General features: G+C 52.4%; 1 protein-coding gene across 1 annotated transcript; it reads right to left on the bottom strand.

The window, feature by feature from the left end:
• Positions 1-99: 99 nt before the first annotated feature.
• Positions 100-25,334, bottom strand: LOC134562195 (cytochrome P450 4F3-like). The gene is given in 14 exon segments (XM_063419618.1): positions 100-238; positions 6,773-6,843; positions 9,484-9,649; positions 9,749-9,831; positions 9,916-9,980; positions 10,062-10,194; positions 10,258-10,394; positions 10,469-10,535; positions 10,873-11,136; positions 11,521-11,655; positions 11,947-12,074; positions 12,645-12,698; positions 13,085-13,229; positions 25,020-25,334. Coding segments are annotated over 14 exon segments (1,902 nt in total).

Raw genomic sequence — 25,334 nt, 5'->3', positions numbered from 1 at the left:
CTGCTCTTCCTCATTCGTTCTCTTTCGCCCCTGGAAACTGTTATAAATAGGGCCAGGAGACCTTCTGCTCCAACACAACGCCTTTATTAATCAGCTCTTTTAAAGGGGCGCTCGAGGGCTGCGCACACGAGGGCTGCGCACACGAGGGCTGCGCACACGAGGGCTGCGCACACGAGGGCTGCGCACACGAGGGCTGCGCACACGAGGGCTGCGCACACGAGGGCTGCGCACACGAGGGCTGCGCACACGAGGGCTGCGCACACGAGGGCTGCGCACGCCACCGCCGCTCCCACAGAGACGCCGCTCCAGAGGAGGAGTCTTCGGTCCTGCTGCTGGTGCTGCAGAGCCGGGGCTTCCATCCTCGCGAGAGTGCGCAAAAAGCCTCCCTTTGGCTCATTTGGTCTAGGGGTGTCTCGGTCTTGGAGCATTCTGTATTGAGGGCGAGGAAGCAGGCAACTCCACCTGGTGACTCTGGCTGGTGGCTGAGGGGTTGGCCGACCCAATGGTGTCACTTGTGGGCTCCAGTCCGGTGCTGGTCAGTCGTTCTGGGGAGTTCTCCTCCCCAGCTGGACTTCCTGGTGGAGCAGTGCACCTCGGGAGCCTCTGTGTCTTTGCATTGTGGGCTGGGTCGGCAATAGTTTGATGGGCAGCCCAGGAGCAGCAGGACCAAGGCAACAGTAGCCACGTTCCTGGGCGGAGCCAGCAACTGCTCCACAGGCTGAAGAGGCGGAGCAGCAGCAGCGAAGGTGGTGTCTCTGGTTCGATGGGCAGGTGGGGAGCAGCGGAGGTGGCACACAACAGGGACAGGCGAGAAACAGCAGGGAAACAGGAACTGGGGTCACAGAACTCCTACTGTAAAACAACTTAGAACAAACTGGTTACAAACAGGTAAGTCATAGTTCCAGTATTTTTAACTCTTTTTAACTATTACTACTCTTCATCTGGGGGGGAGGGTATTCATTTCAGAAACCATTGAGAATAAATGTCTTGGACTACATCTGGGGGTTAGAGCCTCTTTTGGAATCTTTTGCCTTGTCCCTGAGATGTTCCTCCAAAGCCCTCTAGGATCTGAGCCAGCCTAGGAACTCTGGGGGGCTGCAGGGGAAAATTTCACCCAACCCAGCAGGGCCCCTCACTCACGGGCCTGCAGGGGCTGCACCATTGTCACCTTGTAGGGCTGCACTGGGGAGCTGCTGTCCTGGGGATCCCCCTCCTCCTGCTAGGCCACCCTGGGCTGCCTCGGGGGTTTCTTCTCCATCCTTCAGTAGAAAGGAAAAGGCTGGAAGTGGAGAAGGGGGAAATGGGAATCTTTGGGAAAAAACCTCAGCACCACAGGCAGCTGAGGAAGCAGGGAAAGTCTCAAGCTTTTGAGCAGAGACTCCTCACCAGCTCTGTGTTCCTGTCCTGTCCTGCTGGACACTGAGCACAGGGGCTGCAGCGGGGTGTCACAAAGGGCTCCACTGCGACACAGCCCTTGTCCCCACTGTGACACAGCCCCTGTCCCCAGTGTGACACAGCCCCTGTCCCCACTGTGACACAGCCCCTGTCCCCAGCAACAGCTCCCAGCAATTGTTTACAGGGAACCTGCCCCCAGCAACAGGGCCCAGTGACCACTGCTCCAAGATGGGTCCCAGGCTGCTCCCGGGTGGGTTCCTGGTGCTGGAGGGGCAGCAGAGACAAAAAAAGCTGGTTCCAAAGGGGCTTCACTGCTCCTTGTGAAAAACAAAGCTCACTCTTTAGAATTTTTTAGTTTAAAAATAGGGTAAAAGAAGGGCAGTATTTCCAGCTCTGGGGGGCTTTTGACGCATGGCCAAAGAGCACTAAAAAACCTTAAAATCATGTTCTATATATACAGTTCTATACCTGGGCTTACATGCATATTTGTTAGCTTATACATCATTTAAACAGTCCCCAGAACCTTGGATGTTGCAGGGGCTCTTCGTGTTCAGGTTTCCCATCCTGACTCACCTGTGTGACATCCTGAGATCAAGTGAATCAATTTGATTCCTTCCCGTGATTTCATCCTTGGTGTTTCACACTTTTCTGATCACAGGAGTTAACGAGCTCTCCCCCAGTCTCCTCCGGTGCTCTGTCTTGTGTCACTGTTATCCCTTGGGCAGGGCAGGCAGTGCATGGCCTCACACTCTTCTTCCTACTCACACAAAAGCCTTTGCACAGCTTCTGTTTTGCTAAGGTCTAGAGTACAATCTGCTCATCACACCGTTATTTCTATAAGCAATACACAGACATTATATTTTCTACACTACTATTTCTATGAGCAATACAGTTCCTACTAAAACTGATAGATTATATTATATTAACAAGCAGTTCAAAAGAGTTACAATTTGTACTATATTTAAATACTTACGATAAATAACAACATGCAAAAGCTAATACATAAATGCAGAACCCAATGTTATTTTTATAAAATAATGTCATTTTTAATAGGTGGAAGTGGGGAGCACTGGACTCTGTGGGTCTGCCCAGCAGCTGCAGAGCCCGAGCCAAAGGAATTCCTATTTTTTTTTCTCTCTGACACCTCTTTCCTATTTCTCTACCTCACATTACTTGTTCAGGGTTAAAAATGAAGCACACTCCGCTTAAAATTGTAAAGCGTTTTAATAAAGCATAATAAGGGATAAAACAGAAACCAAAAGACACAGGTGCCTGGCATAGCCAGTACACACCCACCTCTGCAGTCTGCAGTCTTTTATACCATTGCAGATGTATTATTTCCTCAAGTGATTGAGCAGATTTAGTTTGAGCATGTAGACAACAATCTTAATTCAGATTTCTGCAACCTTACACACTTCAATAGTTGAACACATCGGAGTTGAACACATCAGAGGTCCTCTGATGCCACTTTAAGGGGTTTTGCTGTTACTTCTTTGATGCTCTACTGCTCTCTGTTTATGCTATCTTGGAAATATATATTGCAATAATAATTATATCCTAAAATAAATCCTTTGCAAGCGCACTTACTCTTGTGAAAGCCTTGCTTCCCCTTTTATATTGCTCACAAGCATTTACAAATTTTTCCTACTTCAAAGCAGTTTAGAAGGCATCATATTTATTTACAAGCAATTACAATTTTATAATTAAAGAAAATAAATTACAGTGAAATCCAGCTACTACATGACTGTTTATAACATTCAATTAAACACATCTTCAATAAAATCCATAGGTTGTGCTGCTGTGGTCTCATGTGCACCTCACTGGGGTAGAGGCGTCTCTCCCTCCTGGCACTGCAGCCCACGGCCAGGGGCCCTTCCCACTGCAATGGTTCTGGGATTCTGTCAGGGACTCACTTTCCTTTTCTTCTTCCCTCTGCTTGGAGCTGGCAATGGGCTGGAAAATGTGCAGCAAACCAACCTTTGCTGTCTGCTTTGTCAGCCTACACAGCTTCAGGACCTTGTCACCTGCCCCTTGGGCACAGCTCCCCTGGGCAGCAGGGCAGAACCGGCACCCTGGGAGCCTTGGGAATTCCCCTCTGGGATCCACGGCACACGCTGGGATGATCTGGAATTTCAGTTTCATGACACAGCACCCCACGTCCCTCCCAAGAGCCCTGAGTTCACTCAAACCCATCATCCCCCACATTCCCTGGAAGTTCACCCCATATCCCCACCCATGTCCGTGTGCCCTGATGTCCCCACCCATGCCCGTATCCCCACCATGCCCCCAATCTTGGCTCCCCCCTACCCAACAGCGGCGCTGCGGCGGCCGCGGGGCAGAGCGGGCGGGAAAGGGGGGCCCGGGCTGGGGGCGGAGGAGGGGCGGGAGGAAGAGGAGGGAGAGACGAAGGGGAGGAGCAGCAACACGAGGAGCACCGAGAGGAGGGGCAGCGGGAGAGGGTCGGTGTTCCACGGCGAGCCCGCTGAGGCCGCAGCTCCGCTGGGCGCGACCGCATCGCATTGCCCGGTGTGGGATTGCATTTTATGGAAATGGTTTGCTCTGGCTCACCCTCGGAAAATGTATGGTTTATCCCAAGGCTGTACCCTCCCTGCAGTATCCTGTATCTGTAACCTCATTGGCTGGAGAATGTTACCGCGCCCCTTTGAACCTCTGTGATAAGAATGCCAAGGCAGAAGGCTCTGCCCTCTTGCCCCTCCACCCCTGGAGGCGTCCGGACGCTCCTCTCTCCTCTCCCCCCCTTCCCCCTCCCCCCTCCCCTTCCCCTCTCCCTCAGTGAGTAAACCCTCACCTCATCAGCATCCCACCAGCATCTGAGTCTCTTTGCCTGCCAGCGCGGGAACACCACGACCCCAAAAGACCCCGGGGGTCTCCGGGGGGCACTCCCCGGGGACCCCCCATAAATTTAAACAACAACAGATGGCGCCCAACGTGGGGCAACAGCATCAGCGACCCTGAGAAAAGATGGACCATGGTAACTCCGTCTCGGTGCCGTCTCCGGTGGAGCGGCCGTTCTGGGCCATCGCGGCCCGGGGCGGCCCCTCCCCCACCGCGCAGAGACCTCGTGAGCCACCACGCGGCCGTCCCACCACCGCCAACCAGCCCGGCGCGGGCCCGGGTCCCGGCCCGCCCCGGCGCTGCGCGGGCTGCGCAGCCCCGCCGGGCGGCGCGGCCCGGGCGGCGCGGCCCCGCCACGGCGAGGCTCCGGCGTGAGCCCCGGCGCGGCGAGACCGCTGCAGCGGCGCGTGGCTGCGGCGCGGCCCCGGCCCGCCTCGGCTCGGCGGCGCGGGCTGCGCGGCACCGGCGCGGCCCCGGCGGAGGAGCGGCCCCAGCCCAGCGGCCGCGGCGCGGGGCAGTCCCGGCGGAGCCAACACGTGGTCCCGGCCCCGCCGCAGCGCGCGCGGGCCCCAGCACCGGGAGATGCCGCGCGGACAAGCAGCCCTGGACAGCAGCGAAAGGAACTCAGCCAGACGGCCATCAGAGAAGGAAAAAGCAGTCTTCAGTTGTGCCCAAGCCCCGCACCTTCCAAAACTCGGTGTTGAAAATTGTGTAACCTCCTTCCTTACCCCCTCCTCCCCTCGCTGCTCCTTCTCCCTAACCCCCTTTCCCTTAACAAACCCCCGAGAGTTAACCCTTTCCTGCTAAACCCGGCACGGCACAGCTAACACCACGTGCTGCGCTGTGACCGCATGGCCACCATGGCCACGTGCTCTCAGTCCCATCTTCCGCTTTCCAAGTCCCACAAGGTAAACGCTAAGAAACCAAACCCCAAAGCTAAAGTGAATTTGTAATACCAGTTTTACAGCCTTGTATAATTGTTAATGCTACTGCGATTCCCTTTCCCTGTTTTTCTGCCCCTGTGCCTTGCTGTTCTGGCCAAACAGCAGGGTGTCCCAAATCCCTCCATTTCCTTCCCATCCCCATGAAGTAGTTTTACAATTATGCCTTTCTAGTTTTGTGTGTGTAAATATTGCAGATTCCCCTGTTTTCTGTTTTAGAAAGCAGAGGCCTTTTCAGGTCACAAGTGTAGATCCAAGGGAAGCAGTTTTTGAATTGTCTTCTTGTAAGGCGCGATTCAGTAGGGTAGACTATTAAATCTGTAACGCTTTTGGGTTTATGCTGTCCTCAGTTAGTTCTGAGGGTGATTGATAACCTAAATTGGTGTCTGAGAAAGTATTTGACGGTTTTTGTAGTTTTTTTCTTTTGTTTTTCTTTTGATGACCTAAAACTGGGGGTCTTTTGTTTTGGTTGAACCAGTTGGAAAGTGAAAGGAGTGGTTTAGCTCAGATCCGTGAGTGTCGGTGACTTGCTGTTCAGGCCTTAAGGGAATTCCGTGACAGATCAATGGCAGCTTGAGTTGATTTAAATTCCTCACTGCCCCTGCCCGGCCCCAATGGGGGAACTGCAGCAGGCCACCTGGAGAATCTGAAGCCGTGTGTGGAGCCCGGGGAACTCCACGTGTTTTCCTGTCCCTAGAGTGGGAGCATAGTCAGCGCCACAGCCTAAGCTGGGGGCTGTGGTGGTCTGAAAAGCCAGTTGGAAAAGACTAGACACTATTAGGCCAGTCACGCTGGAAAGGCTCAAACAAATTTGTTAACTTGTTTCAAATCTTGCAATATAAACTCACATAACCCGTCTACTGCAATTACAAGGTCAGATCAACTGTTCACAGTATAACATAATCCTTACTGCAATTGTATTTAGTTTCATGCTGCAAAACTGTGTAATTACTGTTTCATTTTTTAAATTGTTAATTGTCATATGTCATATTTCTCTTTTCACATTTTAAAGAAAAAAAGGGTGACTTGTGGGATTGCATTTTATGGAAATGGTTTGCTCTGGCTCACCCTCGGAAAATGTATGGTTTATCCCAAGGCTGTACCCTCCCTGCAGTATCCTGTATCTGTAACCTCATTGGCTGGAGAATGTTACCGCGCCCCTTTGAACCTCTGTGATAAGAATGCCAAGGCAGAAGGCTCTGCCCTCTTGCCCCTCCACCCCTGGAGGCGTCCGGACGCTCCTCTCTCCTCTCCCCCCCTTCCCCCTCCCCCCTCCCCTTCCCCTCTCCCTCAGTGAGTAAACCCTCACCTCATCAGCATCCCACCAGCATCTGAGTCTCTTTGCCTGCCAGCGCGGGAACACCACGACCCCAAAAGACCCCGGGGGTCTCCGGGGGGCACTCCCCGGGGACCCCCCATAAATTTAAACAACAACAGCCCGGCAGCCCGCAGGTGACGGGGAGGGGAAGCTCGCCCCAAATCTATCCCGGGATCCCCGGTACGGTTGGGGGGTTTTGGCTTTTTATTTTTGGGGGGGTGTGGGGTGTGGGAGGGGAAGGAATGTGGGGTTTGGAACTCGCAGATTGCAGAGTGGAGTGTTTGTGGAGGGGTGGTGGAGGCTGGAGATGAGGGGGGTCCGGGCCCCCCGAGCCTGCAAGTGTTGTCGGGGAGTGGGGGAAGAAGCGCTGAGTGGCTGGAGTGGGGGAATGCTGAGGAAGGGGACCCTGGGACAGCTGGGAGCCGAGTCAGAATCAGGACAGGATGAGCCCTGGCAGCCCCAAAACCCCCTGAGCGAGCCGAAGCAGGAGGCGGGAGAGGGGGGATCCCCAGGACCCACGGGCCCCCAGCAGCTCTGAGAAGAGGGACCCCCATAACCCCAAAGGAAGGACACTGGAAACAGGGAAGCCCTGCAAGAGTGTTTTTGGACTTCTTCTCGATTTTTGGAGGATTTTATGGACACCAGACATGCGGTGACTTCTGGAGATGGACTTGGACAGCAGGACCTTCAAAGCCAATGCACTCACAGAATGTCTTTCCCACAAACCAGGAATTCCCATTGCCAAACCTTGGCTGGATGGAGGAAGAGAAGGCTGTGAGGAAGAGGAGGATGCCCCAGGACCCCCAGGCAGGTGAGGAGGAAGTCAGTGCCCCTTTGCCCCTCTCTCCTGCTCCATCTCCCAGCCCAGCCTGGCCCCGGCTGCAGGACAACCCCGCTGCCGACGCCGTCCTGCCGGGGATGCACTGGGGGGATCTCCTTGGCCTTCCCTCTGGCATGGAGGCAAATCCCATCCTGTCCTTGTCCTTCCTCCCCCAGACAAGGAGGCCAGGGAGGACAAATCCCCTCAGCAGAACCTCGTGGAAGAGGCTGTTTTGAGTGGCTCCATGGCACAGGAATGCAACGGGGAGGAAAAGGCGCAGAGATCCCGCCCGAGGAGGGGCTCCAAACCCATGCCAGGGTGCTCCGAGGAGGAAGGACCCACCCTGTGCCAGGAAGGCAGCCAGAGATGTGGCCAGAGCTCTGAGCTGGTGGTGCGTGAACAGCTTCACAACGGCAAGAAGCGGCACCAGTGCTCAGAATGTGGGAAGAGTTTCTGTGCAAAGTCCAGCCTGCTCCAGCACCAGAAGATCCACAGTGTGGAACGGCGCTGTGAGTGTGGGAAATGTGGGAAGCGCTTCAGAGACACCTCTGGCCTGATGATCCACCAGAGAGTCCACACTGGGGAACGGCCCTATGAGTGTGGGCAGTGTGGGAAGAGCTTTGCTGACAGCTCCAGCCTGATCTCCCACAAGAGGATCCACACTGGGGAACGGCCCTATGAGTGTGGGGAATGTGGGAAGAGCTTCGCTACCAGGTCTAGACTGATTGTCCACCAGAGGATCCACACTGGAGAACGGCCCTAGAAATATGGAGAATGTGGGAAAGGCTTCAGAAAGAGCTTCCACCTCAAACACCACCAGATGATCCACACTGGAATCTGACCCTGTGTGTGTGGGCAGTGCAGGAAGAGCTTCCATGACAGCTCTGGCCTGATCATGCAGCAGACAGTGCACACTGGGGAATGCCCCTACATGCGCTCAGAATGTGGGAAGAGCTTCATCCAGCACTCCAAGCTGCTTGTCCACCGGCAGATGCACAGCGGAGAGAGGCCCTAACAGTGTCCTGAGTGTGGGAAGAGCTTGTCCCAGAGCTGTGCCATGACCCAAGAGCAATGGAGGCACCAGGAAGAGAAGCCCTACAAGTGCCCCGCGTGCGGGAAGAGCTTTGTGCGCTGCTCCAACTCCATCCCCCGTTGGAGGAGCCCATTGGATGATCCACAGTGAGCCCCATTGGGCAGAGCCTTGGAGATCCATGGTCCTGGTGATCCATGGTGGGAAGACAGCTGGCTGGTGGTCTCCACATCTTCCTGGGCCCCTGGGGGCACCTGGGCACAGCAGGACAAAAATCTATTGGGATGCAGACCAGCGTCAGGAATTCATTAGCGACAGTGAATTTTTTTACTTTTGACCTCAAGAAATCCCACCTTTTGCATCCTATTGTTTCTTCTCTAAGCATCAAGGAATACTGGGATGTCTTAAGAGTCTTTTCCAACCTAAATCATTCCATGATTCTAATTCTTTCTGACCCTTCCACAGGCGTCTTCCAGAGCCAAATGGTGACTGAGTGGGACAAAAAATGAAGATTTTGGAGACAATGGAGTGGAAACTCCTCTAAGAAGGGTTCTTTCCAGCCACCCAAGCACATGGATACTCAGCCAGCATGGACACATAAATCCTTTTATTGTGGCCTTGATTTTCTTTCGTTGTTCATTGTTCATTGTTCATTGTTCGTTGTTCATTGTTCTTCATCCTTTCACCCAACACTGGGGTAAAAATAAAAACCTTGATCTAAGACACAGTTGGAGATATTGTGGGTCATTGCTGGGGACATTGTAGGACATGGATGGGGACATGGTGGGCAGGGGGCCTGGGACATGGACATGGGTGGGGAAAGGGCTGTGGATGGGGATATTGGGCATGGGGGTGTCACAGACACAGATGGTGACATGGGCATGTATGGCCATGCATGAGGACATGAGGGACGTGGCCATGGATGGTGTCAAGTGGCCTAGGGGACAAGTCCGTGGGTGTCCATGTCCATGCCATGAGGTTTGCCATGACCAAGGACAACACATCCCCACCACCACCACGATACTGTCCCCTTCATGCTACCGTTAATTCCCTGCTCTTCCTCCAGACACCTTGCAGAGTGTCCCCATGTCCTGGTGGCCCGTGTCCCTCAGGCCAGTCCCACCAGTGGCTCCAGCAGCAGCCAGATCCCGTCCTCGGCACGCAGGATCAGCTCGGGCTTGCGGCGCGGGGGTGGCCTCGCTGCGTCCCTCGGCAGCACAAACCGGGCCAGGGTCAGTGCCACTACCACCTTCATCTCAGCCATGGCAAAGCTCTGCCCGATGCAGTTCCTGCCACCACGGCCCCACTGTCACTGTCACCCCACTGTGAACCCAGCCAGGGACAGGGGTGGCACTTGGGGACACTCCTGTCCCCTCTGCAGCGCATACCTGGGCTCAGCAGAGAAGGGGATGAAGGATGATGGGGACTGTCCCTTGCTGTTCTCTGGGCTGAACCTCAGGGGGTTGAACACCTGGGGGGACACCGACACCGTCATGCTGAGGGGACACAGCTGTCACCACCATGGTGACAGGGACACCTCGTAGCCTGGCCCTACCTTGGGCTTGGGCCAGAGGTCTGGGTTGTGGTGGGTCCCGTAGATGCTCATCAGGCAGATGACCCCTGGTGGGATGGGAATGGCCACTTTAGGGACAGCAGATGAGGGTGGGTGGTGACACAGGGGACACCCTGGCCATGCCATACCCTTGGGGATGACACGGCCATCACACAGGGGGATGTCCTCGGTGCAGTGCCGGGACACAGCAGTGACAGGAGGGTGCAGCCGAAGGCTCTCCTTGATGCACATGGTGGTGAAGGGCAGCTGGGACAGTCCTCCCTGGGGACAAGCAGGGGTGGCACCATGTCCCAGAGCCACATGGCCAGGGGTGGCCCTGGGGACATCTCACCATTCAATGTCTGCAGTGTCCTTGCCAGCCAGGAGCTGCTGGACCTCCTGGCAGCACCTCTCCTGGTGCTCAGGGTGGCTGGCCAGGTTGTAGAAGAGCCATGCCAGGCCACTGGCCGTGGTGTCGTGGCCTGTGGGGACATTGGGAGAGTGAGGGGACACTGGAGTGGCTCCCCTGCAGTGGCACCTGGGAGCTCGTGCTCACCCTCAAACATGAAGGTGTCAGCCTCAGCTGCTATGTCCTCATCTGACAGGGTGTGGCCGTTCTCGTCCTGTGGGGATGAGATGAGCCCCGGGCCACCTGGGGCCACCAGTCTATGGCCAAATCCCACTCATGGCCACCACTCTACCCCCATGGCCACCACCCTACAGGCACCACCATCCTACTAGCCACCAGCTCTATGGTCAATGCTGCCCATGGCCACCACTGTTCTCCTGTGGCCACCAGTCTATGCCCAACCTCCCTGTGGCTACCAGCACCCCACTGGCCACTGGTCTATGACCAACCCTTCCATGGCCACCACCACCCTCTTGACCACCATCCCCCCATGGCCACCACCACCCTCTTGGACCTCCCTCAGGCCTCCATGGCCACCATCCCAGCCCCACCTTGGTGAGCAGCAGGAGGTCGATGAAGTCCATGCTGTGTCCCAGGTGGCCATCCAGCCAGGCCTGGTGGCCCAGGGAGGCGAGTGCGTGGCACTGGCGCTGCACCACGTCGGCGGTGAAGGCGTGGACGATGGCGCAGGCGCGGGCGAAGCGCCGGCTGTCAGAGGAGAGGCTGTAGAGCCACCACGGGTGGAGGAGTGGCCGGAGCTGGTGCCGGACCACCAACGAGCTCAGCTCCAGGATGGCCTGGAGGTACTCGCTGGGCTGCCTGCAGGAAATGGGGACAGCGGGGGACACCGTGGCCACCAGCATGGCCAACATTGGGGCCATTTGGGCCACTAGAATGACCAATGGGGACAATAGCAGGGCCAAGATGTCCCAATGGGGGCAATGCTGAGACCAGGAAGGCCAACAGGGACGATGGCAGGGCCATTAGGGCCAGCAGAATGACCAATGGGGACACTTGCAGGGTGGCCAGGGGGCAATGGTAGGACCAGGATGGCCAACAGGGATGACGGCGGGGCCACCATGGCCCACAGGATGGCCAGTGGGGGCCATGGTGGGGCCTATACGGTCACCGTGATGGTCAGCAGGGACCATGGTGAGTCCACCACAGCCACCAGGATGGTCAGTGGGGACAGGTGACACTCGCTCCTGGCAGTGGCTCTTGTGGCTGAAGATGCACTTCTGGAGCGTGTCCAGGGTGAGGAGGCTCAGGGGCTGCAGCACCTCCAACTCCACCGGCCCCCCGCCAGCTGCTGCTGCTGCTGCCTCGCACTTGGCCTGTGGGGACGGACTGGGTCAGGGAGGGAACAGGGAGGGGGTCAGGGACAAAGGATGGGGGCAGGGGGTGAATTTGGGGGTGGGACAGGGGTGGGAGAGGGGGCAGAGTTGGGTTTGGGGTGTGGGACAGTACAGGATTTGGGATACAGGACAGGACTTGGGGTGCAGCAGTGGGTGCAGTCCAGAATTGTGGGTGCGGGACTCAGGATTTGGGGTGCAGGTCATGATTTGGGGTGCAGGTCAGGATTTGGGGTTGAGGTGGGGGACTCGTGCCCATCTCGGATCTCTCACGAGCAGCACGCGGGTGCTCTGGTTGAAGATTCCCAGGTAATTCCGGAGCACGTCCCGGTGGAAGGCGGGCGTCAGGAGCCGCCGGTGCCGCGCCCAGCGCTGCCTGCCGCTCAGCAGCAGCCCCTCCTCTGGCAAGGGGACACCGGGGTCTGCCGAGGGCACCCAGGGGGGCTGACCCTGTCCCTGTGACACATCCAGATCCACCGGGGGTGCCCGAGGGTCCTGTTCCCAAAACCTGCTGTCTCCTCCCCTGTGACACCTGGATCCACTGAGGGCACCCAGGGGAGCTGACCCTGTCCCCCACCTGTCTTGTCCTCTGTGACACACCCGAATCCATCCTGGGGGCACCCAGGGGAGCTGACCCTGTCCCCCACCTCTCCTGTCCTCTGTGACACACCCGAATCCATCCTGGGGGCACCCAGGGGGGCTGACCCTGTCCCCCACCTCCCCTGTCCCCTGTGACACACCCGAATCCATCCTGGGGGCACCCAGGGGGGCTGACCCTGTCCTCCCTGCCCCTGTCCCATGTGACACACCCAAATCCATCCTAGGGGCACCCAGGGGTGATGTCCCCATCCTCCACTGCCCCTGTGACACAGCCAGATCCATCTGTGGGGCCACCCAGGGGTGCTGTGACACCCAGCTCCATTTGCAGGGCACCCAGGGGTGCTGTCCCCACCCTAGCCCCCCGCACTCACCCAGCCAGGCCTTCAGGAAGCCGTAGAAAATTTTGTCCTTGGGGACCACAAAAGCTGCAGGGTACAAGGACGGGGTGGGCAGGGATTCACTGGGGTGGCATCGGGTCCCCTGGGTGGGGACACTGGGGATGAGGCCACCCTGTTTGCACCCATTAACCCTCAGGTGGGGACCCTGGGGTGGGGACCCTCTCCCAGCACCCATGGCCACTAAGGATGGGGGTTGGGGGAAAACCAGAGCTGGACATGGTGACACCTTTGGGTGGCCTTGGGGAACCCCATGGACAGGTTGGTGGCCACTATAGGGTGGCATTTGGCCTTGCTGTGGTGACACCGCTGGGATTGGGTTGGTGGCCACTGCCTGGGCCCTGCCAGGTCTCTGTGCCAGGTGTGGTGACACTCATGGGTGGCCCTGGGGACCCATCTGGTGTCCCATGTCCTACCTGAGGCTCTGAGGAGTGGCCGGAGGGTGCTGGGGTGGAAGAGGCGCAGGACAGGCAGCCAGGGAAGCCCCCACCAGAGGCAGCCATGACGGTACCGGGCCACCAAGGCGTCCACCTGCTGGAGGCCTTGCTCCGTGCTCTGGCCCTGGGGACAACAGGGGACAGCTGTGTCACTGGGGGCACAGGTAGGCTTGGGAGATGTGTGTGTCCTCAGAACACTGCCAGCCTTGTGGACATGTGTGTTTGTCCCCACTGTCCCCTGGCAGGTGCCACCACCTTCTCCTTGCTGTCCCCCCCAATTGCCACCACCCCATTCCTTCTGTCCCCTTGTAGGTGCCACTACCCTGTTCCTGCGGTCCCCTTGCAGGTGCTGCCACCCCGTCCTCACTGTCCCCCCCGCAGGGGCCATCCCCTCTGTCCCTTGACAGGTGCCACCACCCTGTCCCCCCATCCCTCTGCTGGCACCTCCACCTTGTCCTCGCTGTCCTCCCAAGTGCCACCATCCCATTCCTTCTGTCCCCTCGCAGGTGCCACCACCCTGTCCCTGCTGTCCCTTTGCTGGTGCCATATAGATATATGATCAAGGGCGAGGGCTGTTCTGTTGGAAACTTTTTCAAGTACTGCTTGGAGTCTGATGATCTGATTCAACAAATAAATCGGGGTATGGTGTCCCCAGGACCCATCTTGAGCCCAGGTGACTGGCCCATAAGTTTCAATTTTTTCTTCTGGGGTCCATACTTTACTTTTCCACTTTTGGGTCCCCCCCTATCTCAACTATGCTTCTCTTTTTCTGGTTAGTCTTTCTCAGGTCGTCATATACTGGAACGCCCCAATTTGATCCTGATTTCTTTATGAGTAAGAAGAAGGCAGGTTTAATAATTCCTATGGTGCAACTCCCAGCCCAGTCCCCTGGCAGTTTGGTGTAAGCTGTATTTCTGCAGATCCAAAAGAATTGTTCAGGAGTCTCCCCAAAGGTACCGCTTGTTTCTGGTGGACATTCCCAATATTTGGACACTTCTCTTTACTCCCCAAAAGGGATTTATCTCTTTATCAGCACGTTCATGCAGCCCATACCCCTCATGACAGATGCACCCTTTCTCTTTCTTCTCAAAGGACCAGTAATGACTGGGTTCTTGGGAAATGTACTTAGGGCCTAAAGTTTTTGTTATTAAATATCTTTTACAAGCTGTTTTTCCTACTGAGGTCTTACACTCTTCCTCTACCCTCATGATGCATTCTTCTCCAATTATTTTTGACTTCAGGTCCCACTGTTCTTTCCTTCTTGTCCGATCCCTGGCCCCCCACCCCTGTGCTCTGGGCAGGTTTACGGCCCCCTCCCAGGACTGCACCAACACAACACTTACGGCACATCTGGTGTGACCCAGGGGACCGGGCTCCTCGTGGACCCTGGTGCCAACAGCGCCTGGGGACACCCTGTAAGCTTACACCACCCCCTCTACACCTAGGCTCTTTGCACTCTGCAAGGGCCTGGGCCGCTAAGCCCTGAGAGAGGGGCCTCCCCCTTTTTCTGTGTGTCACTCACTCTCTAGTTACCTCCACACACCCGGCGGGCGCCCCTCTTTATCCCCCTTGGAGGCACCTCAAGTACTCCTTATTTCCTCTCACTTGCCCCCATTCCCAGCCAGCCCCCTCAGGAGCCCAGAACCGCGGTAGTAAGGGGTTCACAGTCGCTTTGGGGTCTGAGCTGCCGGCCCCCGTCTCACTCACACCTCACTCGCCTCCTACTCCCACCACCGGTCTCACTCACCAGTCCGGTCTCAGGTTTAACCCCCTGAGGTCAGGGTGGTAAAATGTCTCTGCCCTTTCAGGAGTCACCAGCAGGATGCAAAGAAAAACACGGAGTCTTCAGGTTTTTAGTTTTTCAAGGTCTTGCTCTTTGTTTATTAGGTCTTATCTCTCAAGCTCTTCTCGTGCCCTGAGGAGCTCCGTGCAGCAGCAGGATCACACATGGACTCCTCCTGCCTGGGAGGGTCTTGACCTCTTATACTACATATTGCGTTTCCATTATTTACAGTCAATCACCAATACCCAACACCTATGCTTAGACAGGTCATATCTGCTTTGACCCTATCCAAACGTGCCACCTTCACAGCAGAAATGTCGGACAAGAAGAAGAAGCAGGAGGACAGGACCACATCCCAAATCCTCCATTTTTTCTTCTCAAGCCCACACATCCAAAATACATTCACCCCCAGGGATAAACTAACTGCTATCTACTTCACACCCTGGTGACTTTTAATTCCTCCTGCAATGTAGGTAGTCTCTCCCATGGACTGAAGTCAAAGGTCATGTCTCTCTGGGCTCTGTGCCAAGGTCTACAACCCCCCCTGTACAGATCCCAGAACCCCTGTACAAGTTCCAACCCCCCCTGCCTGGGTCGCAGACCCCTTTGACAGGGTCCCTGACCCTCCAGTGCGACCAGAGGGATGCCCTGGGCTCCCAACAGTCCGGTGCTCCTGCGTGTCGCCGTTCTCCAGCCGTCCCTTGGTCCAGGTGTATCCAGCTGTGCCTGAAGGCCCGGTAGGGTGGGTGCCTGTCCCATCCTCAGTCCTCTTTGGGTGTGGCTGATCCCGGATGAGGCCCCAGCTGAAATGAACGAGGGCAGGAGAGCAGCTCCTCTGAACCCCTTCATTAAGGGTCAGCTTGAGCGGGGGCCCGAGGGGTCGCGTGCACTGCCGCCCTCCCGGTGGTGACACGGAGGAGGAGGAGGGGTTCAGCTTTGTCTGCCGGCAGAGCTGGGACTTCTGTCCTCACGGGAGTGCACAGGAAGGCACTTTGCCTGCTCCAGGTCCAGGGTCTTTCCTCTAGTGTTGCTCTTTTGAACACAAGGTGGGGCTATAAAGATTACAAACTGGAACTGAGGGATAGTCCTATTCCTTCCTCAGCAAAAACTGTGATCTAATTTCTCTAAATACATGTTGGCTCATTTTCCTAGGGCTTTCTTCCTTTTAATGGTGCTAAATGTCTCTTAATTTGCATGAAGGCTTGGATGTCACTTCCCTCTTCATGGTCACAGGTGCCATCTTTGGGAACAGCAGAGGCAATACAAGGAGTTGAACAAACAGGAGGGAACACGAGAACAAGATGACCAGCAATTAACTGGTCACCAACCCAATCACCCTGGAAATGTAGGAACTTATACTTGGAACTCGTTTTCTACATCCCACACTGGACAAGTCTGGTCACAGGAAGCAGGTCTGCTCTCTCTCTGCTGGGATGGGAGGCCACCTCACCCCACTGGAGCAGGGGACCAGCTGTACCCCGTGTCCCCAGCATGCCAAGCCTGGTCACAGAAGGCCAGGTCTATGCACTGGGGTCTCAGACGTGGTCTGCCTGCTGCTGGCATGGGAGGCCTTCTCTCCTCTACCCTGGAGGCCGGGTCTGCTCACCAAAATGATCAGAGTATTGGTATTTTACCAACAGCTGGGACACCAGCAGGGGGTCATCCCACACTGTTGCGAGTGCACCAGGCTTGACAGGGTCTGCTTTCCCTGCTGATTCTGCCAAGGCCCTGCCCTTGGCTATGGTTTCACTGGATAGTGGGTAGGGACTGTGGGAATCTCATTCAGTCATTGATTCATTCATTCACGCCACTAATTAGATGATGAGGCATTTGGCAATTTATTGAACATATATTTTCATCTATGTTCCTTTTCTGGGCTAAGTATAGGTGGCCCATCCACCTTGGTCCAAATCAGTAGAATTTAGTCTCAAATGTGGGTGAAATGCAACACTACATGCTTGGAAGAAATCTGTAGTTTCCACTGTCCTTATGTACCATCCAGCTTTTAACTTTCCTTCTTTGTTTATAATTTGCATAAACAATAATGACTCTACGCATCTGAGCCAGCCTTGCTTGATATGAACAGTATCAACCGAGGTAAAGAGCGCTCTGGAAGCCAGGGCTGGGACAGTTTTCCCCTTCCTTGTTTTGGAGAGACCTATGAGCTCATTGTTTCTGTAGAACTACTTTGCCAGCACTCCAATGGGAAAGCCCACAAACTTGATACCTCCTACATTGGTGAGGTCCTGAATTTGTTTGTGAAAATGTTGATATTATCCTTGCTGTAGTGGGTTGACCTTGTCTGGGTGCCCAGTGCTCACTCAGTCACTCCGTCACTCCCTTTCCCAATGGGACAGGGCAGAGAATAAGATGGAGCACAACCAGCAGGACGAGATAAGGCAGTTTTATTGCAGAAGAAGAAAGAAAGAAGTGAAGATTTGTGTGCACAACAGCTAAAGAGAAAAAAAAAAAGTCAGTCTCTACTTCCCATCAGCAGTGATGTTCAGACACTTCCTGGGAAGCAGGCCTTCAGCACCTTGTAAGAGTTCCTCCAGATGGCAAACACTGAAAACTCATAAGTATCTGCTTTCCTCCTCTGTCCCTTAGCTTATATATCTGAGTTGATGTCATGTGGTATGGAATATTCTTTTCGGCTATTTTGGGTCAGCTGGCCTGGTTGTGTCCCCTGCCAGGATCTTGCCCACTCCCATGGCCTTTGATGTGGAAAGGAATGTCAGAGGAGCAGTGCTGCTTGGCAGTAACCAAGCCACTGGTCTGTTATCAACACCCGTCCAGCTACCAATGCAAAGCACAGCACTGTAAAGAGTATGAACTTTACCTTGGTCAGACCCAGTACAATCTCCACCCCTTATTCCATACCATTTGTGTCATGCTGGGATCCCATATAGTCTATATACTCTCATTACTAGAATCCTTAAGCCTTCTCTAGACCAATCATACTTTTTATTAACTACTATCGCCTGTCCTTTCACGTCCCTCTGGGTGGTCTCCATTCCAGCAGGAGGTGGGGTCAGGACAGGAGAAATAGTACACTTGGTTGGGCAGTGGCGTCATCCCTGTTCATCATTGCCTTTTTCTTGCTCCTTGCCAGAATTCATTCTTTGTCAGTTCATGTCCCTCCTGCTACTTTACCTCCTGTAACATACAACTTACACTATAAGTTATTCTTACCTCAAGGTTAAATCTCCTTGAGGTACACACTGGGTCTCCCCATCCTCCCGAATCACACACCAAGTACACTCAAGTCCTTGAGCAAAGACAATCCCATGAATGGGTTTGCCTTTTCCCATGGGGGAAGAAATCCACACTGACTTCCTCACCCACTTCCCTATGTGCAATGCAGAAACCCTGTTTCCTTCCATGGTGTCTAAGGGCTTAGTTTGGGTGGGACCAGGGCAGTTAGCAGATCCCCTAGTATTGACTAGCCAAGCGGCTTCTGCCAAGTTTGCATCCCAGTGCTTCCATGTCCCATTACCTAATGCCCTGAACATAGTTTTTAGCAGCCCATTATATCTTTTAATCTTCCCAGGGGCTTGTGGATGGTAGGGAATGGGATATATCTATAGCCAGGGTGCTATTAATGGGGGCTGGACAGAGCAACGCACAGTACAACCAATATGGCCAGATCATACATTCTCCTCTTTATTCTCGAAAATGGCTGGTTTTATACAGTGTGAAATAATTTACATTTGCAGGTGCAGTCTACTTGGCATTCAGCGTGAACAAAAATGGAAACAATCTTAGTTTAAAGCAGCTACTGTGATTCTACTCTTAAGTGTCCCATCTAGTCCATACACACACCTTAACCTAATTTCTAACTGTGCCACAAGCTTATCTACTTCTACACAGGCCCAAATCTGAGGCCCAGTTTGGGATAGCTCAAATCTCTTCCCACAGCACATCATGCCCGTGATCTCGAAGAAATCCAATTACATTTCCCTCTTTTTCTTTTTGAGCTATCCAAACTGACTCTAAGGCACGGCTGACTAAATTTTGCATACATCGTAACAAGCAAGGCACGATAATTAAGATGATTATAATAGCAATGAGAATCACTATAGCAAAACAGATCAAATCCTTGATCCACCTGGTAAAACCCCATGATGCGAGCCATTTGTCAAACGGAGTGTCTACAACTACAAGTTTTCTCATATTATCTTTCAGCTGTGACAGCTGCTTGTAAATCGATTGAGAATGGTCTGATAAATTCATGCAGCACATGCCCTCAAATTCTTCACTTCCATGCCCTTGTGCTACAAGGAGGAAGTCGATTCCTGCTCTGTTTTGGAGGACTGCATGACAAATGTCATGAACATCTTTGGCAAGCTCACTTAGTAGATTAGATGTTATATTAATTTGTTTTCCTGTCCAGCAGGCTAAGTTTTTCAATTGCGTGAGAGCTTGCGCTGAAGCAACTCCTGGGGCAAAGAATGATGCCGATATTACAGCTGCAGGTTGCCATAAGTCAACTCGATCTTTACAGTTGGAGCTTAGTTGAGACATACTGCGTTTGACTCGTCGGGTCTTTCTAGACAACCCTCAAACTTGATGAATGCTAGGAGCAAACAATGGTAATTTACCAAAATAACATGGACCTCCTATAGCTTCTTGAGGTACTGCAGACCAGGCTCTATCTCCACAAATGAGAAAAATCCCTGGCGGTCATTTTCTTGCAACACCTTTCAGTGGCATCACAGACTCAGTCCAATTATTGCAGTACTCGGTATAATTATAGTACAATGGGGACTGGGGAGACAACCAAGTGTTGCCATTTTTCAGTTGCCATTTTTCTACAATTAACAAACTTGAATTCATGATAAGATGTGCAAAGATCAAACAGTAATTCCCTGGCACAGAACCCAATAGATTGAGTTCTTGGGGCTCAGTACTAGCAACTTTAAGATTCTGTGCAATGGCAACAGCTTGCGTTCCCAAAACACTCTTTGGATTAATTTTGATTTGAGACCAGATTCTGAACTCTGTCATGGAGTCTACTGGGACTCCAATCAAGCAAGTCTGAAAAGGATTTGATGGTGTAGCTAAAGACAAGCAAAATGAATCTTGTTTACTCCGATTGGCCCAAGTGACCCACATATTTTGTCTTGGGTCAATCTCAAGCATTCCTGATCCTCTTTCTATTAAGGCATTAACTAAATAAACATTTCTGTACTTAGCATTCTATTCATTGTTTTGATTGTCTCTCATAGAAAAGCAAAACAAACAGCACCTGCTTATTACTTCATCTTAAATACTAAAAATGACTTATCGCTAAACTTAATCTTATAACTGTAACTGTATAACTATTTTTTCTAATTCAAAAGTCAATTTTCAGCAGTCTCAGGGTCTTCACAAGGTTCTCCAGGTAAGTCACTGCTGTCACTGTCGTTATCACTGTTAGCTGATATCTCTGACTGTGGACATGCATGGGTAAATCGGCTCGGCACCCAAACAGGTCCTGCTTCTCCTGTGGAAACACACAGATAACCACGACCATTAAACAACACAGGACTCCGTCCCTGCCATTCGCCCGTTCACATATTTTTGTGATATACATAAAGCCCTGGAATCGCTTGTGGTCTTCCTTCTTTCACTGCATGGTCATGTGTGACAACTGCAGGCTCTTCTCTTCTGCTAGGCACAAATAGTTTAAAGTGAACAGTAGCTTGGATAATCAACTAGTTACGTCAGACTCATCATTCTGTTTTTTCTTTGCTAGATATTCTTTCAGTGTCCGATTAGCTCTTTCTACGATGGCTTGACCAGTGGGAGAGTGAGGGATTCTGGTGGTACGCTTGACTCCCCACTTTTGCATAAATCTAGCAACTTGCTGACCAACATAGGCTGGCCCATTGTCGGTCTTAATTTCTACAGGCACTCCCATCACTGCAAAGCAATCAGTCAGGTGTCTTTCAGCAAAGACACTCAAAGCTCTCTTGCCTGACTGCGCTGTGGCCCAGATAAATTTAGAATAGGTATCAGCAGTGACATGGACATATTTCAGTCTTCCAAATTCTGGAACACGAGTTACATCCATCTGCCACAATTCTAAAGCTTTCATTCCCCTTGGGTTCGGGCCCAGGCCAAGGCCAGGCCCATGATGACTACATTGAGGGCAGGTATGCACAATCCCTTGTGCATCATTCAGGGAAATCTGGAATTGTCAGCGCAGGGCCCTAGAATTTTGATGAAAATTCTCATGGTTGTCACGAGCCCTCACAAATTTGTTTTCTGGAGGGATATGGGCAATGCAACTGACTGCAGCATCTGCTCGTGCGTTGCCTTCTCCTAAACTGCTGTCGCACTGATGGCTGCGAATGTGCATGACACAAAAGGCATGCTGATGCTGTTTCAGTACACTTCTTAATTGCAAAAGCAGTTCTCCAAGGCGCTGATTCTGGGTGGTCCTGATGAGCGCATCCTCAATTCTTTGCACGACTCCAACCACATATAAAGAGTCCGAAACAACATTGAGTGGTTCGTTGTTCCAGGTTTGCAAAGCTCAACACACTGGCCTCAGTTGAAGGGTTTGCAGACTGTCTCCTGCTTCACTCTTAAGTAAATGTTGCATCCCTTCTCCTTGCTGTTGGCACACACACACAGCCCTTCTTGTTTTTCAGCTGGCATCAGTAACAACTGTTCTTCCTTTAACTGGTGTCAAGGAACACAAAGGTCTCTCTAGCCACTGGTAGCGTGTGACTAGAGTCCACATTGGGCCTTTTGGCTGCTGATTGTGAACCACACCTGTAAAACCCAACAATGCTTTTTGCATTGCGACAGAATGTCTCAGCTTCCACTCTAAATCTTCACTTCTCACAGGAACGCTGGTATCTGCTGGTTCCTTTCCATCTATCTCTACAATTCCACCTCTGCCCTTTTTTATCAATGCAGCAAGAGCATCTGTTCTGGTCATGACACGGCTCTTTGGTTGCACAGGTAAAAACACCCATTCCAACAGGCTTGCTGTTGAACCAAACCTAGATTGGTGTTGCCCCTTTTTCTTTGGCCATTGAAAGACAATGGCAAATGGACAGGCATCAGCGTTGGAAAGTGAAAGTGATAGTGGAAGATGCTCTATATGGTGACAACTCCAACCACGTTGTAACTTTTCTGATACCTGAACCAAAGCTCTTTGCTGTTCGGGGGTGCACTTTCGGGGGCTGCTGGCATCACCACCATGAAGCCACAGTAAAAATGGTTGTAAATCATCATTGGTGATTCCTACAATGGTATGAACCCACTGCAAGTCTCCAAAAAGTCTCTGGGCGTCATGCAGGGTGGAAATGGTGGTGTGTAAAGTGATCTTCTGTGGGTGAATTTGTGCATTTGTGATCAGCCAGCCTAAATATTTCCAAGGATCTGACCGATGTATTTTTTCTGGGGCTACAGTCAGTCTACGATGTTTCAATTGTGCAATCAACCAGTTTAAATCTGTTTCTGCCAATGGTTCTTTGGTGGCAATAAGAATGTCATCGACATAATGATAAATCATTCACTGGAAAAATGCTGGCGAATTGGTTGCAAGGCCAAATCAACAAACAACTGACACACGGTCGGTGAGTTTCTCCCCGCCTGGGGCAATACGGTCCATTCATATCGTTGTGCTGGGGCTGCTCTGTTGACAGATGGCACGGTGAAGGCAAAACGTTGAGTGTCTTGAGGATGAAGCGGGATGGTGAAGAAGCAGTCATTTAAATTGATGATAAGATGTTCCACCCTTGAGGTATCATAGTTGGTGCTAGCAGGCCAGGCTGCAAAGCGCCCATTGCCTGACTTTGTTCATTGACTTTGCGGAGATCATGTAACAATCTCTGTTTTCCTGATTTTTTAGGGATAACAAAAATTGGTGTGTTCCACGGACTCACTGAGGGCCGAATGTGACCAGCTTCAAGTTGGTCTTGTACCAATTGTTTAGTAATTTGCAGCCTTTCTTCTGTCATTGGCCACTGCTCGACCCATACAGAAGTTTCAGTCAACCAGGTGATTTTCAGAATGAGTGGCTGCTCTGCAGTGGCCATCAAAGAAAATGCTGGTCAGTGGTTAGAACCATGTCCAGTTGAGAAAGCACGTCTCTGCCTAGCAATCCTCGATGTTTTTCGGGCAAAAGCATAACGTAGAGTTGAGTTACGATGACTTGAGAAAGCACGTCTCTGCCTAGCAATCCTCGATGTTTTTCGGGCAAAAGCATAACGTGGAGTTGAGTTACGATGACTTGATTGTCTTTAAAGATAATGCTGATAGGGTCTGCGCTCATTGAGGGAACACTCATTCCACCCACTCCTACAACATGGATGTAGAGAGATTGCAAAGGCAAATTCGATGGCCAGTACATTTGATTGATGATGGAAATGTGTGCGCCAGTGTCGAGAATTGGTGATAGAGTGATGATCTGGTTACCATGATGTAACTTCACTGTGATGCGCGGGTGATCTTTCAGGCTTATTGTAAGAAGGACATCGTGGCCAGTTGATTCAAAGCTTCCATCTCCTCTCTCTTTTTCAGCTGGTTCTCTTGGCCGTTGACAATGTGGCAAAATGTTTTCAGATGGGATAATTTGAGCAATTCTGCTCCCTTTTGGAATGGTCACAGGTGGCTGCAAGGCATAAGCCATTATTTTCACTTCTCTGTTGTAATCTGCATCGATGTCTCCTGGAATCACAATCACACTCTGTTTGCCTGTGGAGGATCTTCCCAGCAACAAACCTCCAGCTAAAGAGATTGTGCTGTACGTTGGTCCATATACATTGGTGGGAATCAGGGTTACTTCTTTGTCTTGTAAGGTAACTTTTCCTGCTGTTGTTACATGCACACCAAGACTTCCTATGTGGCAGGCCTGTTCTTAACTAGGAAACCACTTTCAGGGTCTTGTGAGTCAAGGCGTTGATTTGTGTCTTGGTGCGCTGCCTTAGCGCGCTGGTTTTGAAGTTTCCCTGCTTCCTACAAGCTTCAGTGGCATGAGTGTCTGCATTACATTTGTGACACCACACAGTCTTTTGACAGGCTCGTTTGAAATGGCCTGTATCACCACAGCGGAAGCAAACAACGCCAGATGCTGGTCTTCTGTTGTTGCTGGAATGGCTGATATTTCTTCCGGTCAATGCAGCTGCAATGATATGTCCCTGTTGCTGCATTGCATTCTGCACAGCTGCTGTGAATGCTGCTGTTTGGTTGTTCTGTTCCGCTCTGGTTGCTCTTACTAACATCTCATCAACTGCACAGCCTTGAGGAAGGGAAGCTAACACAGTCCTGGTGTGCGCGTTGGCATTTTCAAAAGCAAGGGAACGAAATAAATGTTCCTGCACTTCTGCGGGTAAATCTTGGGCATCTTTTAAAGCTGCAGACAAGCGATCGATGAACTGACCGTATGCCTCGGTGGCTCCTTGCTTAACATTTGCATATGATGCAGGTTTTTTCTTGTCTGGAACCAGTAGTAAAGCCTTGTGGGCCAATGCCTGAGACAGCTGGTGGATTTCAATTGGAAATGTCAGTTGTACATTAGTTGTAGCGTATGGTCCTTGCCCTGTTAACATAGCTGGTTGGATTCCATAAAATGGATCTCCCAGTATTTGATGTCTTTTGGCTTCTTCGGTGGCTAAATATCTCCATTCCCTCTCAAAAATAAGAAACTGTGAGTGTGTCAATAGTAAAGATGCAATGCTGGAACAGTCTGCTGGCCAAAGGAGATCGGCAGTAAAAATGTATTGTATTATATTCTTGGCTGCTTCGGACCTAATACCATGCGTCGAGACTGTTTGCTTGGCTGAATTTAACACTTTCCACTCGTGGGGTTCCCACCTAGCCTGGTTTTGTTTGATGGTGACTGGGCAAACAATGGAATTGTCAGCTTTAAAATCACCATCTAAAACAGCTTCTTGTAGAACACCAGGCCAGCACTTTTGAATCGGATCTTGTTGGGTGGCAGGCAGCGCCATCTGCTGTGCAGCTGGTGGCAATGCCTGGTCAGGTTGTCAGGAAGACAAAGCTGATAGATTTTGCATTTTTTGCGGAGAAATTCTGGATGCCACAGCTGCTTGCTGCTCAAGCTGGCTCTGGTGATTAGAAAGCTCGGCGAGTTTAGTTATTATTTTTTGTAATTCTTCTGAATTGCCGTACTTTTTCTTGCAGCTGTGGTGCACGACGAACATCGGGCTCAGAACTCTCTCCGTCTGAGTCAGATTCTGGCAGGGGGCAATGGGCTGCCTGTGTATGGGTGGTGGGCTGCACCGTAGCCGTCTGTGACGGTGTGGGAATGTCGGACTGGACCGGGTCCAAGTTTCCAGAAGTGGCAGTGGAAGTTGCCATGTTTGTTTTGGTCACATATGCCTGCGTCATCGGCTTGCCTTCTGGTGAAAGGAGAGCCAGCACCGCCCCGCTCTCGTCACTGCCCCAAACTCCGCCTCTCTGCTGCATCACTTGTGCTGGCCCCAT

This window comes from Prinia subflava, chromosome 26 (assembly GCF_021018805.1).
Source record: "Prinia subflava isolate CZ2003 ecotype Zambia chromosome 26, Cam_Psub_1.2, whole genome shotgun sequence".
NCBI classification, from domain to species: Eukaryota; Metazoa; Chordata; class Aves; order Passeriformes; family Cisticolidae; genus Prinia; species Prinia subflava.
Note: the sequence above shows the minus strand (reverse complement) of the source record. Positions and strands in the feature narration are given on the sequence as shown.